This window comes from Xenopus laevis, chromosome 1L, assembly GCF_017654675.1.
Source record: "Xenopus laevis strain J_2021 chromosome 1L, Xenopus_laevis_v10.1, whole genome shotgun sequence".
Lineage (NCBI taxonomy): Eukaryota > Metazoa > Chordata > Amphibia > Anura > Pipidae > Xenopus > Xenopus laevis.
The window spans coordinates 215,395,785-215,409,265 of record NC_054371.1 but is presented as its reverse complement, the minus strand read 5'-3'; the positions used below and the strand labels follow the sequence as shown (position 1 = coordinate 215,409,265).

The 13,481-nt window shown below is 39.7% G+C and overlaps 1 protein-coding gene across 1 annotated transcript in view; it reads left to right on the top strand.

Annotated features, from left to right (window-relative positions):
• Positions 1–13,481, top strand: part of lmbrd2.L (LMBR1 domain containing 2 L homeolog) — a 38,808-nt gene that overhangs the window by 22,383 nt on the left and 2,944 nt on the right. Inside the window, 7 exon segments of the mRNA NM_001087115.1 lie at positions 6,792–6,975; positions 8,823–9,004; positions 10,035–10,168; positions 10,757–10,862; positions 10,964–11,061; positions 12,584–12,687; positions 12,926–12,972. Of these exon segments, the coding sequence (NP_001080584.1) occupies positions 6,792–6,975; positions 8,823–9,004; positions 10,035–10,168; positions 10,757–10,862; positions 10,964–11,061; positions 12,584–12,687; positions 12,926–12,972 (855 nt within the window).

Here is a 13,481-nt window from a genome sequence, read left to right as displayed (position 1 = left end):
CGCTGAAATCCATTTCTCAAAAGAGAAAACAGATTTTTTTATATTCAATTTTGAAATCTGACATGGGGCTAGACATTTTGTCAATTTCCCAGCTGCCCCAAGTCATGTGACGTGTGCCTGCACTTCAGGAGAGAAATGCTTTCTGGCAGGCTGCTGTTTTTCCTTCTCAGTGTAACTGAATGTGTCTCAGTGGGACATGGGTTTTTACTATTAAGTGTTGTTCTTAGATCTACCAGGCAGCTGTTATCTTGTGTTAGGGAGCTGCTATCTGTTTACCTTCCCATTGTTCTTTTGTTTGGCTGCTGGGGGGAAAAAGGGAGGGGGGTGATATCACTCCAACTTGCAGTACAGCAGTAAAGAGTGATTGAAGTTTATCAGAGCACAAGTCACATGACTTGGGGCAGCTGGGAAATTGACAATATTCATTTTGAAAAAAATTTTTTCCCCCATGACAGTATCCCTTTAACAGTATTATTCAATGTTCAGCCTATGACTAAGTGTCTCTGGTAGACACGAAACGCGTCAGGCCTTGTTTCTTAATTATGGGGAATAAAATGTAAGGTCTTTAACCTTTTATAATCTGACTCTGGTTCTACTACTTTGTGGGCCCAGGCTTGTGCCAGCCTCCTTTGATGTTTCCTTGGTTCTAGCACCACTTGCTAGTTAGATAGACCTAGAACCCACAACAATCTGTACACTGAAAGGGGAGTTCTTTATAGAATTTAAATGGTTCTCTTAATAATTGCTGAGTAAATATTTATCTTCTTTCTTCCTCACTTGGCAGCACTTGGTGTATTTACCTTGTGGGAAGTTAATATGGGCTGCAGCATTGTTCATTCTCAAGTGCATTAGTACTAACTGCTGTCTTCAGACTAAAGAGTTTTACATATGTCTGGATAGAACATATTGTACTGTTTAAAGAAAAGAAAATCAAGTTTGAAACAGTTTGTCAGGTTACTATGGTCACACTGGTCTTTGTTTTACCTGGTAGGTATAAGGGATGGTTCACCTTTGAGCTAAGTTTTAGTATGTAATTGAATTATCAATTCTAAGCTACTTTTCAATTGGTCTTCATTTTTTCTTTCTTATAGTTTTTAAATTGTTTGCCTTATTCTTCTGACTCTTTCCAGCTTTCAAATGGGGGTCACTGACCCCAGCTAAAAACAAATGCTCTGCAAGTCTGCAAATTTATTGTTATTGCTACTTTTTATTACTCATCTTTCAATTCAGGCCTCTCCTATTCATTTTCCAGTCTCTTATTCAAATCAATGCATGGTTGCTAAGGTAATTTAGACCCTAGCAACCAGATGGCTGAAACTGCAAACTGGAGAGCTGCTAAATAACTCAAAAACCACAAATAATAAAAAACGAAAACCAATTTCAAATTGTCTCAGAATATCACTCTCTACATCATATTAAAAGTTAATTTAAATGTAAACAACCCCTTTAATTTGTGGCAAAATAGCAGTTTGTTCTTGTTTACGTCATGCATTCTAGAAACAGAGAGAGGATCATAACAAGTGTCTCACAAGAAATAAATAATAATTTCCTGTACTACCCTAGCAGAATTATAAGACAAGTCATGTGTTTTTGAGGTTATTTTAGATTTAAAAATTGATTATTTTTTTTGGGAGGGGGTTAAAAAACCCAAATCTTTCGAGATTTATTATACTCTAGAAATCACTAGAATCTGAAAATACACCATCTTAAACCTGTCGAGGTCATGTAGGAGTCAGTGGCAGAGGTCCCTTGAAACATTGAAGATGTTAATAGCCTTCATGGTGTTAGTTTTTTTTCAGAGGGTTTTGCCTGAAAACTCGATCGTAACGAGCGATTCGAGTTTTTTTGGGTTGAAAAGTTTTTTTCTTAAATTAGAAACCATTTGAGTTCAATTTGACCTTTGATAAATAACTTTATGTTATAGAGCCATTTAAAATGTGCCTGTGCTTTAAATAAATAGGAATAGAATCCCACAGTTGACTTGCTTTTCAGTTAAGCAGACCAGGGGTCCGGAGTCTAAGTTGGGGGAGGGGAGGCACCCCATCTACTGAACAGCACTTTTCTTTTTTAAAGGCTTCCAAACCAGAATTAGATAAAGAGGCTCACATAACAATGAAACCCCTAATATATCTATCACAGTTACCTGTTTCTTCAAAAATGAATATGGATAAATGCCATAATCTATGCTGAAATCCATCTGTTTTACAGTTCTTCTCTTTCTGTATCATTTGAAATCCTGGCAGGGAAGGAGGGACTAAACACTGATGTTACAAATTGTAACAACTTCTCCAAAGCTTACAGACAGCATGCAGGAACTACATAACCCAAATGCATTGTACTGTGATGTTCCTTTCCTTATTGAGATCACATGTGCAGGGAATTGTGGGGTTTGGAGGATGCAGGCTGAGGACAGATGGCTGTTGATACAAAGTAACAGTAGTCAGCCAGCTCAGCAAAGTAATCAGAGATCAGCAGGAGAGCAGGGGCTTATGCTTAGGGAACTGTCAGAAACCATTAAAATCATGAAAAGTCTGCATATTTTTTAATTGATGTATATTGCAAAGTTGCTTGAAATTATGTCTACTTTTCAAAAAGCTTAACTTGTGTTTTTGTGGAGTTCCCCTTTAAAGGAGAAGGAAAGGTTAAAACTAAGTAAGCTTTATCAGAAAGGTCTATATAAACACACCAGTAAACCCTTAAAGTAATGTTGCTATTTGTCCTCTGGCAAAAGAAAAAACACATTTCTTTCCTTCTATTGTGTACACAATAACTCCAGGGCAGGGCTTAAGCATGCTCAGTTTGCTCCTCTCTCCTTCCCTCCTCCTATCCCTGCTGTAATCTGAGCTCAGAGTGAGTAGGGAGAGACTCAGGCAGGAAGTGATGTCACATCAAGCGAATATGGCAGCTGCTATCCTAAACAAACAGAGACAGCATCTAGAACTGTTTACTCAGGTATGGTAAAACATTCTGCAGAATAAATATAGTGTTCTAGCTTGCACTATTGTGGCTAATCTATTGGCAATAAACGGTCTTGGAGCTTTCCTTCTCCTTTAAGGTAATCTTAATTCTGTTCACAACAAAACAAACAAACCCAATGGCATAAAGAACAAAAAAAATCAGTGCAACTGAAAAAAAGAGAATTGAAAGTTTCTGGGTCACATGTGCATTTGGACAGATTACATAACTCTGTTTTGTATCCCTCACAGCTGATAGAATACCAGAACACCTGCTAGTTTCTTTCCCTTAGAGATGAATAACAGTAGGGTGCTCCATATTGACAGCATCAGTGTTCTGTATTAAGGTTGTAAAGCCGTTGTTTACCAGGTTGTTCTTCTATATGGTTAGCTAGACCATCAAGGTCACACCAGGGGCCCAGACCTTATCAAATTTGGTATGAGATCCTCTATTTTCATAGTTACTTTAATTTATATTTGTTGACTAGTTGCTTCCAGGCCTTCAGCGTAGGAGGTGTGGTGCCCATCCAGTGCATAGCTACAGTTTTCTTGGCATAGAAAAGTAATAGTCTACTCTAAATAATAGTCTGGAGTGTTTCAGCGGGATTATGCCATCCAAAATGCCCAGGAGGCATGTTGCTGGAGCGACCACTTTTCAGAAAGTTGCGACAAGAGAAAGACAGGTGCTACAGAACATTAATGTAAATATCTCACCAAGTAGATCATGTGGTCCAGGTGCACCAGCTTCAGGGAGAGGCAAACCAGAATAGACAACAAGAAAAGTTTAAAAATGTACATCTCCATGGGCCCTACACGTTTTGTACCCCAAAGGTTATTAATCATGGGTTGAGTACCTTTAGGGTACGAAACGCGTAGGGCCCATGGAGATGTATGAATATATTTTTAAACTTCGACTTATAAAGATAATATTTTTTAAATTATTCTTTTGGCCCTGTGGATTCCTCTGAGTGCCGGAAAGCCCTGCTTTTCTTGTTGTCTATTCACTTTTAGGAAAGACCAAGTTGTTTACCAGAAATTCTATTACTGTGGCCCAAAATCGGTAGGATTGGGGACAGGACCAAATTTTGTGAAAAAAATCAGCCGAGGCGGTACCACATCTAGGGCAGGAGTCTGTGGGTATTTTAGGTACTGGTGCGATCTGGTGCATTTTCATAGGTGTCACATACAGGTGACAGAAAGTTTTGGTTTGGATAAATAAGGATATTATAGATATTGTCTTCCCAGTCATCAGAGGTGAGTTTGGGGATATGAGAGGACCTCTGCTGATCGAAATGGTTTTGGACCTGTTAACATCAGATTTTTGGTAAAAGTTTTAAGGATAAGTAAACCTTAAAAATAAGTGAATATAAAATTAATGAGGGTGCTATTCTAAGCACTGTTGCAATGTACATTCATTATTTATTTTAATTCCAAGATATTAAAGGATACATGTACTGTTAATATGAATGAATTGTGTTACAACAGCGCCACCTGCTGGTCATTTTCCCACAGTCTGACCACCAAGTAGTCAAGGAAGTTGTCAGGAGAAAGAAAGAGGCTGTTCTGATGTTCTTCTGCTTAGGAAACAAATTAGAAACCTTTCTCACATCTTTCCTAAGCAGAAGAACAATCAGAGCAGCCTCTTTCTTTCTCCTGACAACTTCCTTGACTACAACAGACGGTTGGGAAAATGACCAGCAGGTGGCACTGTTGTAAAAAAATGTCTGGTCATTTTCTGACCAGTCTGACCACCAATTAACACCTTCATTCATTTTACATTCACTTATTTTTAAGGTTTAGTTATCCTTTAACAGGGGTTGGGGAGTGGAGGATTTCCTCTATAGTGAGAGGTTAATTGAGGAGACAGAGAGGTGAATTGAGCTTGGAATGCATCTCTCAGCTGGAAATATTAATGAATTTGGAGTTCCAGTTTTGGACTTATCCTGAATTTGCATGTATGTTGGGAAAGCAAACTGTGTTCCAGGAGGTCACTCGGGTACTTGATATTGTTCATAGGCCAGCAAATAAAATGAATTGCCCCAGAAAGGTAGCGAGATTTCAATGGAGGGTAGTGGCCCAACAGTTTGAGCGCCACAGACCAGGCTTTATGTGGGGTAGAACGTGTGGTCGGTAGTGGTGGGGCATCTTTGGTTTGTCGGTAAGGAAAATTGTTAGATCCTCCAGGGATGCCACAATTCACACCTGGAAAGGGGTGTGAGGGTCAACAGCACTATACTTTAAAGGAACAGTAAAACCAAAAATATTAAAATGTTTTAAAGGAATAGCAGTATAATGTACTGTTGCCTGCACCGTTAAAACTGGTATGTTTGTTTCAGCTTATATAAACAAGCTGCTGTGTAGCCATGGGCTGAAAAAGGAGAAAAGGCACAGAATACACAGCAGATAACAGATAAGCTCTGTAGTATACAATGGGATTTTTCCACCCATATCTGTTATCTACTGTGTATACTATGCTTGAATGGCTGCCCCCAGAGGCCTCCCCTTTAGACTAGAAGAAAAGAACTTTCATTTGAAGCAACGTAGGGGGTTCTTCACAGTCAGGACAGTGAGGTTGTGGAATGCACTGCCGGGTGATGTTGTGATGCTGATTCAGTTAATGACTATAAGAATGGCTTGGATGATTTTTTGGACAGACATAATATCAAAGGCTATTGTGATACTAAGCTCTATAGTTAGTATAGATATGGGTATATAGAATTTAATTAAAAGTAGGGAGGGGTGTGTGTATGGATGCTGGGTTTTCATTTGGAGGGGTTGAACTTGATGGACTTTGTCTTTTTTCAACCCAATTTAACTATGTAACTATGTAACAGCAGCTTGTTTATATAAACTATAGTAGTACTTATCTGTTATCTACTGTGTATCCTGTGCTTGAGTGGCTGCCCCCATGGCTACACAGCAGCTTGTTTATATAAACTATAGTCGTACTTATCTGTTATCTACTGTGTATATTGTTCTTGAATGGCTGCCCCCATGGCTACACAGCAGCTTGTTTATATAAACTATAGTAGTACTTATCTGTTATCTACTGTGTATCCTGTGCTTGAATGGCTGCCCCATGGCTACACAACAGCTTGTTTATATAAACTATAGTAGTACTTATCTGTTATCTACTGTGTATATTGTTCTTGAATGGCTGCCCCCATGGCTACACAGCAGCATGATTATATAAACTATAGTAGTGCTTATCTGTTATCTACTGTGTATCCTGTGCTTGAATGGCTGCCCCCATGGCTACACAACAGCTTGTTTGTATAAACTATAGTAGTGTTTCAGAAGCAAACACACCCGTTTACCAGTGCAAGGCAACACTACATTATATTTGAATTACTTGAAAACACTTACATTTTTTGCTGTTACTGTTCCTTTAAATAGTTTCATGACACATATGACAAATGATAGGTTTGCTGCATTTCAGCCATAAGAGTGGAAGAGGTAAGAGCTCTGACTGAGACAGAGCAAATAAAGCCACTGAAATGTATAAATAGTTGAAATCTGAAACTCTGACAATAGAGCACTGTTAAGCTCTTTTAAACAAACTAAACGTCAAAGAAATTGAGTTTGATGGGAGCATTCCTTTAATGTTCATACATTCAAGCCCCTCTTTGTAGAAGTACCAGGACAATAAACCATATCAACCAATCCAATATGTGCTTTCATTTTATTTCCTTTACTTGACTGATCAAAGCTAATGGCTGTTTGGTTAACATAGGTTACTGCACTCAAGCAGCTTATAATAAACGTCTGTTCAAACCATTTTTTTTTAACAGTAACAGGATATCATTCATTCTTAAAATATATGATTTTCTTTGACAGGTGATCTATGCAGTTCAGAGACATCGCCGGACACAAGTGCAGTGGAGCATTCTCCTGGAACAAGCCTTCCACCTGGAGGACGTGGCTAAGAATGAAACAAGTGCAGCAAAGCAGTTTGTCCATACCTTCCCCCACCAGGAGCCAGAAAGCTGGATCATGCGTCGTCTGTACACCCCTACAATTGGTATGATACTGTATAAAGATACACTTTGGGGTGGTGTATTGCAGGGAAACCATAGCATGTCCTTACTGGACTCCACCTCCTGCCTTTAAAGGGGATCTATTGTGAAAATTAAAATGTAATATAAGCTTCATCTCACTGAAATAAGACACTTTCTGAACACAATCAAAATTCTGTACCGTTTAAGAAATAATCAAGTTAGTCTTCAGTATCTCACTCTCCACAACCTGTCACTCTTCATGCTCTCTTCATGCTGAGATCTGGGCCAGATTTTGATTGACAGGTAGATCTAATACGTCTTTTAGGGGGGCTCCCTTTCTTAGGGCAGGGGCACACAGGCAGATTCGGAGAGATTTAGTCGGCCGGCGACTAATCGCCTCTTCTGCAAGGCGACAATCTCCCCAAACTGCCTTCCTGCTAAAATGAAAAATCGACTGCGCCACTGCACTCACGTTGCTTCAATTTCACATTGCCCAAAGTTTCCTCGTGAGGCAACTTCGGAAATCGAAGCGCTGCGTGTGCCACTGCGCTGGCGTTTTCTCATTATAGCAGGCGGAAGGCAGTTCAGGGGGGTTGTCGCCCCACAGATGAGGCGATTAGTCGCCAGGCGACTAAATCTGCCCTTGTGCCCCTGCCCTTAGCAGAATAACTCAAATAACCAACTCCAGCACAAACAAAAGGTAACAAAATAACAGACTTTGGCAAACACCTTTGCACGCAGAGAAACAGGATTTCTATCAGAGCCGGTTATTTTTAAAGAGTGAGCACCTGGGTTAAGGGTGCAACCCCCCCTCCCATAGGATGTCTTCGACCTGTCAATCAAAAACTGACTCCACCTACTGCATGAAGACAGAATGAAGAGAGACCGATTGCTCAGAGCGGAGAGTGAATGGCACAGAATTTTTAATTGATTGTATTTAGAAAGTTTCTTATTTCAGCAAGATGAAGATTATATAAAATGTTTGCGATAGATCCCCTTTAAGCTTGTTTGTCACTAGCACCTGTTCATGTCTTGTTATAGTGTCCTCAGGAGCCAACAGCTTGCCTGGAACTTGGCACGGGTGATATTTAGATTAGGGATGCACTAAATCCAGGATTCGGTTCGGGATTTAGCGAGGATTCAGCCTTTTTCAGCAAGATTCGGATTCGGCCAAATCCTTCTTCCCAGCCGAACAGAATCCAAAATATGCATATGCAAAAACAAAACAAGGAAGTAAAAAATATTTTCCCCTTCCCACCCCTAATTTGCATATGCAAATTAGGATTTGGTTCGGTATTTGGCCAAATCTTTCGTGAAGGATTTGGGATTCGGTGCATCCCTAATTTAGATACAACTCTGAATTGGGTCCAACTTCCATTTTACCCATATGATGGGTCCTCGAAAAAGGCAAACCATTTTATAGACTGTTGTTTGGTGGATTAATGGCACCATATCTCAGGCATGGTGCAAGTTCTTGATGGCTGTGTTAGTACTTTTCTTATCTTTGGGATCCCACTCTGTTTCAGAGCTTTAGGACACCCCCATTGTTGCCCATATGTTCCCCAGTAATGCAGCTAATGGAAAAAAAAAGAAATTATGTTTTTTAAAGCATTATTTTTGTATCTGTGATTTCTGTGAAGCGGTACAGCAGATGTATATGTTGGTAGGTGGGGAAATGCCCTAGTTTCTTGTTCCTGCAGATAAGAAAGGGTTCTATCTTAAACCCGTATCCCACAGTTGACCAAAGAGAAGGTTTATAACTACTTTTTCGGAGAGGGGGGCTTTAGTTAATCATTAGTAAGATTAATTTTTGGGTTAGGGGTCATTGCTTTGAAATATTCAGCAAAATCTATGCCTCTTTTACACACAGAATGGTACTGGGAGTGCCTCCTCCGGCCCTGGTGTTCCAGAATACTGGCTGTTATTTTGGCTTTATTCTCCACCGTAGTTGTGTGGTCAGAGTGCACGTTCTTCAGTGCTAAGCCAGTCCTGTCTCTCTTTGCTGTGTTTATACAACAAGCTGAACAAACGCACAACTACATTTATGTTGAGGTGAGTAGGAAGTCCTTCTTTGAGTCTAAATTCCCTAACCTGCGAAATTCGACAGTGACGGCTTTGCAGCCATCGCAACACTTCGCCAGGTGTAAATTCACTACGACAACGCCAATTCCCTAAAGTGCGAAGTTGCGTCCAGGGCACCGAACGCTGGCGAATTTATACGGCGGGAAATGATAAAGTTACACGTATATGTTGCAGCAAATACATTACATAACACAAGTCCAGGGAACCTTAATAAAAAAAATAAAGTTGTTATATTGCCCTACACATGAGCCCAGTGTATAATTTATGTTCCATATGTTAGAAAAATGTAGGGGGGGACCTGGTTACCCAAAACAAAAATTAAGAAAGTCCTATGCACTCCATTGCACTTCATCTGGTCTGAGCTGGCGAATGAGGTAACGTTCAGTAAAATCCGCATCTTTGTGGATTTGCGGAGTTACGTCCGTTCACCAGAGCAAAAATTCGCCTGGCATTAGAGTGCGAAGCTCCTTTGCTAGCGAAGTTGCGCCTGTTAGAGAATGAATGAAGTTCCGAAATGATGTCACGCTGGCAAATTTTCTCTAGCCTTTCCTTTAGGGAATCTGCCCCTTAATGTTCGCACATCTCAGTGGATGCTGCCATATTGCTAGTATCACCTAAGGCAGTAAGCAGAAGAATGCTTCAACCTATGTTAGTAGTATGGCTGCTTCTGCTCTTGTAAGAAATGCAGGAAATACTATTTATGTGCACACTACAAGTTACTCCCTCAAGTTTTACATTCCCCTTAAAATCACAATAAATGGAAGTCTAACCCTTTTTACAAAAAGGATTTATTATACTTTTCAGCCATCTTAAATCTGAAGCATTTACAATCCACTTTATAAATGGCTGTAAAGTGTCCATCTAATGGTAACATGAAGTTGGTGAGATTGTGTTTTTTTGTGGTTGTGCATAGCTGGTGTTAAATGGCTGTAAAAGGCTTCCGATGCATTATGCACCATTAATGTAAATAATATATTATAACATCAGTCTTTGCACTCAGGTGGTCTGCTTCCTTTCCATATTCTTCTTGAGCATCTGTGTTTACTCAACGGTCTTCAGGATTCGTGTGTTTAACTATTATTATTTAGCATCTCATCACCAAACTGATGCCTACAGCCTTCTGTTCAGCGGCATGTAAGTAATCCGTATTCACTGCAATACCCACAGTCCTTTTTTATTTACAAGAAATAATTCCTAGATGGCTGTGTTTTGTTACATTTGATGTATGTGACTAATAAGATATTGTGGGGGGGCTTTAGATTGCAATCTTTGTTAATCTCAATGGTAACAAAAAAACTCTAGTTCATTTATTATTGAGGTAGTTAGCACAGGTACCTCAATAACTGGAGGTGTCTCCTAATTTGTATGTAACATAATTGGTGTCCATTCCCTTAGGGCAGAGACATACGCTCAGATTCGGGGAGATTAGTCACCCAGTGACAAATCTCCTCTTTTTCGGGACAACTACTCTCCCCGAAATGCCTCCGGCCGACTAGAATGTAAAACGCCGACGGGGTGGCAATGAGTGTGCTTTATTTTTGGGGAATTAGTCGCCCCGAAGAAGAGGCAGTTTATAGCCAGCGACTCAATCTCCCCTCTGCCCTTAACCTGAGTCACTAAACTGCAGTCTAATTACAATCATAGAGGTAGATCATTGTACAGCTGTTGTGCTAAATGCATTGGTATTTGTTTTATGCATTTATTATATGTTCAATTTCACAGGCTGTTCTGCCGTTTGACTCCTCCTTTGTGTTTGAACTTCTTGGGACTGACTCACATGGACGTATCAATCTCTCACCAGAATATTGAGCCAACCGCATACACATCTGTAAGTTCATTTCACTCAAGTTCATTGCTTATTCTGTTAATACTTGCAGTATTATTAACCTAATTTTCGTCTCTTTCCTCCTCCCCCCCCCCATCACCCAGATAATGGGATCTTTAAGAGTTTTGCCTCTTATTGCTGATGTATTTTATATATACTACCCCATGCTGGTTCTGATTCTCTGCATTGCAACATATTTCAGGTGAGATCTACCTCCACTGTCATCAAGGTACAAATATGGTTTCTTACTGAGTGCTTCTTTACAAAGGCAGCATGAAATCAGATTTTTCTTAGTAGTGGGGCTTAGAGCAAAATAATCCAAAAGATGCGTACACACACACCTGGGCTCTCTAAAAAGTTGAATATGGTGCTTTGGAGTATCGAAGTTACAACATTTCGGGGGACTTCCATCAGGTCACCTGATGAAGGGCAACCCCCCGAAATGTTGTACAGGTACAGGACCTTTTATCCAGAATGCTTGGGACCTGGGGATTTTCAGAAAACTAATCTGTCCATATATATATATATAAGAGGAAGAGAGGTTCCTCTGTAATGCCAAAGTGAGCACCACTCTTAAAGGGATACTGTCATGTCATGCAGACTTCTGCACTGAAATCCGTTTCTCAAAAGAGTATATTGTCAGTTTCCCAGCTGCCCCCAGTCATGTGACTTGTGCTCTGATAAACTTCAGTCACTCTTTACTGCAGCACTGCAAGTTGAAGTGCTATTACCCCCTTCCCCCAGCAGCCTAACAACAGAACAATGGGAAAGTAAACAGATAGCAGCTCCTTAACACAAGATAACAGCTGCCTGACAACCTAATAGTAAAATCCATGTCCCACTGTGACACATTCAGTTACATTGAGTAGGAGAAACATCAGCCTGCCAGAAAGCAGTTCCATCCTAAAGTGCTGGCTCTTTCTGAAAGCACATGACCAGGCAAAATGACCTGAGATGCACCTACACACCAATATTACAACTAAAATACACTTGCTGGTTCAGAAATGAGATTTTATATGTTAGAGTGAATTATTTGCAGTGTAAACGGTGTCATTTAGAAATCAAAGCTACATCATGAAAATCATGACAGAATTCCTATGAGTGTGTAAGAAAGGGTGCTTTTCAATCAATAACAATTTTGAACAGTAACAGGAACACAGGGACGTGTTGACTGCTGCTGCCATCTGGTGGAAAGCTTAAAACTATGTTTCAGTTATTGTAACAAAAACAACAAGAAATCTAAGTATTCATTATGATTTCTGCACCATCCCTTGGACAATAAGATTATTGGGCATTTCTGGTCCATTTTAATGTTATTGAAGCCTCTCAGTGCTATATTGCTATATAAGAGAAAACCTGGGATTTTTCAAATTGCAACAGAGCAGTGAGATGTGTATCCTATCAAAACCAATAACACCGTATCCCTGCATTTGGACTATATTTTGATAGGAAGGAAGTACACAAAGTTATAAAGTAACAATAAAGTCACACTTAACTACATATATGAGATGCCTCATAATGAATATAATGCTGATCTAATGCCTGACTTTGCACATTGTTGTTCAGAGTTCTTAACACTACATGCTGAGCTGCCATGTAAAGGTCAGAGCACTGACTTCAGATGAGGAACAGGTTTAATATAAGGAAAAGTTTAATGGTCAGTGTTACAGGATGATTTTGATTTTCTGCACTATTTATTAATGATGTGTTTATATGCATTTCAGTCTGGGAACTCGTTGTTTGAATTTACTCGGGTTTCAGCAGTTCATGGGTGACAATGACATGACGTCAGACCTAACCGACGAAGGGAAGGAGTTAATTAAAAGAGGTATGTATCTACAGGACACCGTAGCATCAGGATACTAAAGGAGCAACTGGTGGCATGCCAAAGACAAATATACATTTAATTTGCTCACAATGATAGGAGAGTGTGACTACCAGGAAATCAAATAACACATACCCACACTTGGAAGGTTAACATTATACATTGCTGGGTGAATTCAAGCAGTAATGGCTTCTAATTGTCTGACTGAGTTAAATAATTAATCCCTGTTCATCAATTTCAGAGAAAAGGAAGCGACAGAGACTAGAAGACGGTGAAACACGTAGGAGGGTACGTTTATTTTTTTCAAGAGTAGAAAAATGCCTGTACAGCCATCTGCTTGGCGTTTGTGGCTCCGTTAAGTTTTTTTTGTACCTTGCCTTGTGCATTTGTTATATTCTGTCAGATTTTGAAATATAACTTCAACAAGGGTCAGCATAACCCCTTGCTCCATATGAAGCCAATGACTATGGTTTGAAATTAAACATTTTTACCTTTTTGCTTTCATTAAGAAATAGGTTTCTTGTAATATCTTGCGTGAACTTCTTTCATGAGCCATGATCTACCGGGGAGCTGTTATTTTGTGATAGGGAGCCCATTGTTCTGTTGTTAGGCTGCTTTGGGAAAGGGAGGGGGTGATATCACTCCAACTTGCAGTACAGCAGTAAAGAGTTACTGAAGTTTATCAGAGCACAAGTCACATGACTGAAGGCAGCTGGAAAACTGACAATATTTCTAGTCCCATGTCAGATTTCAAAATTAAATGTAAAAAAACCTGTTTTTTTGAGAAACTGATTTCA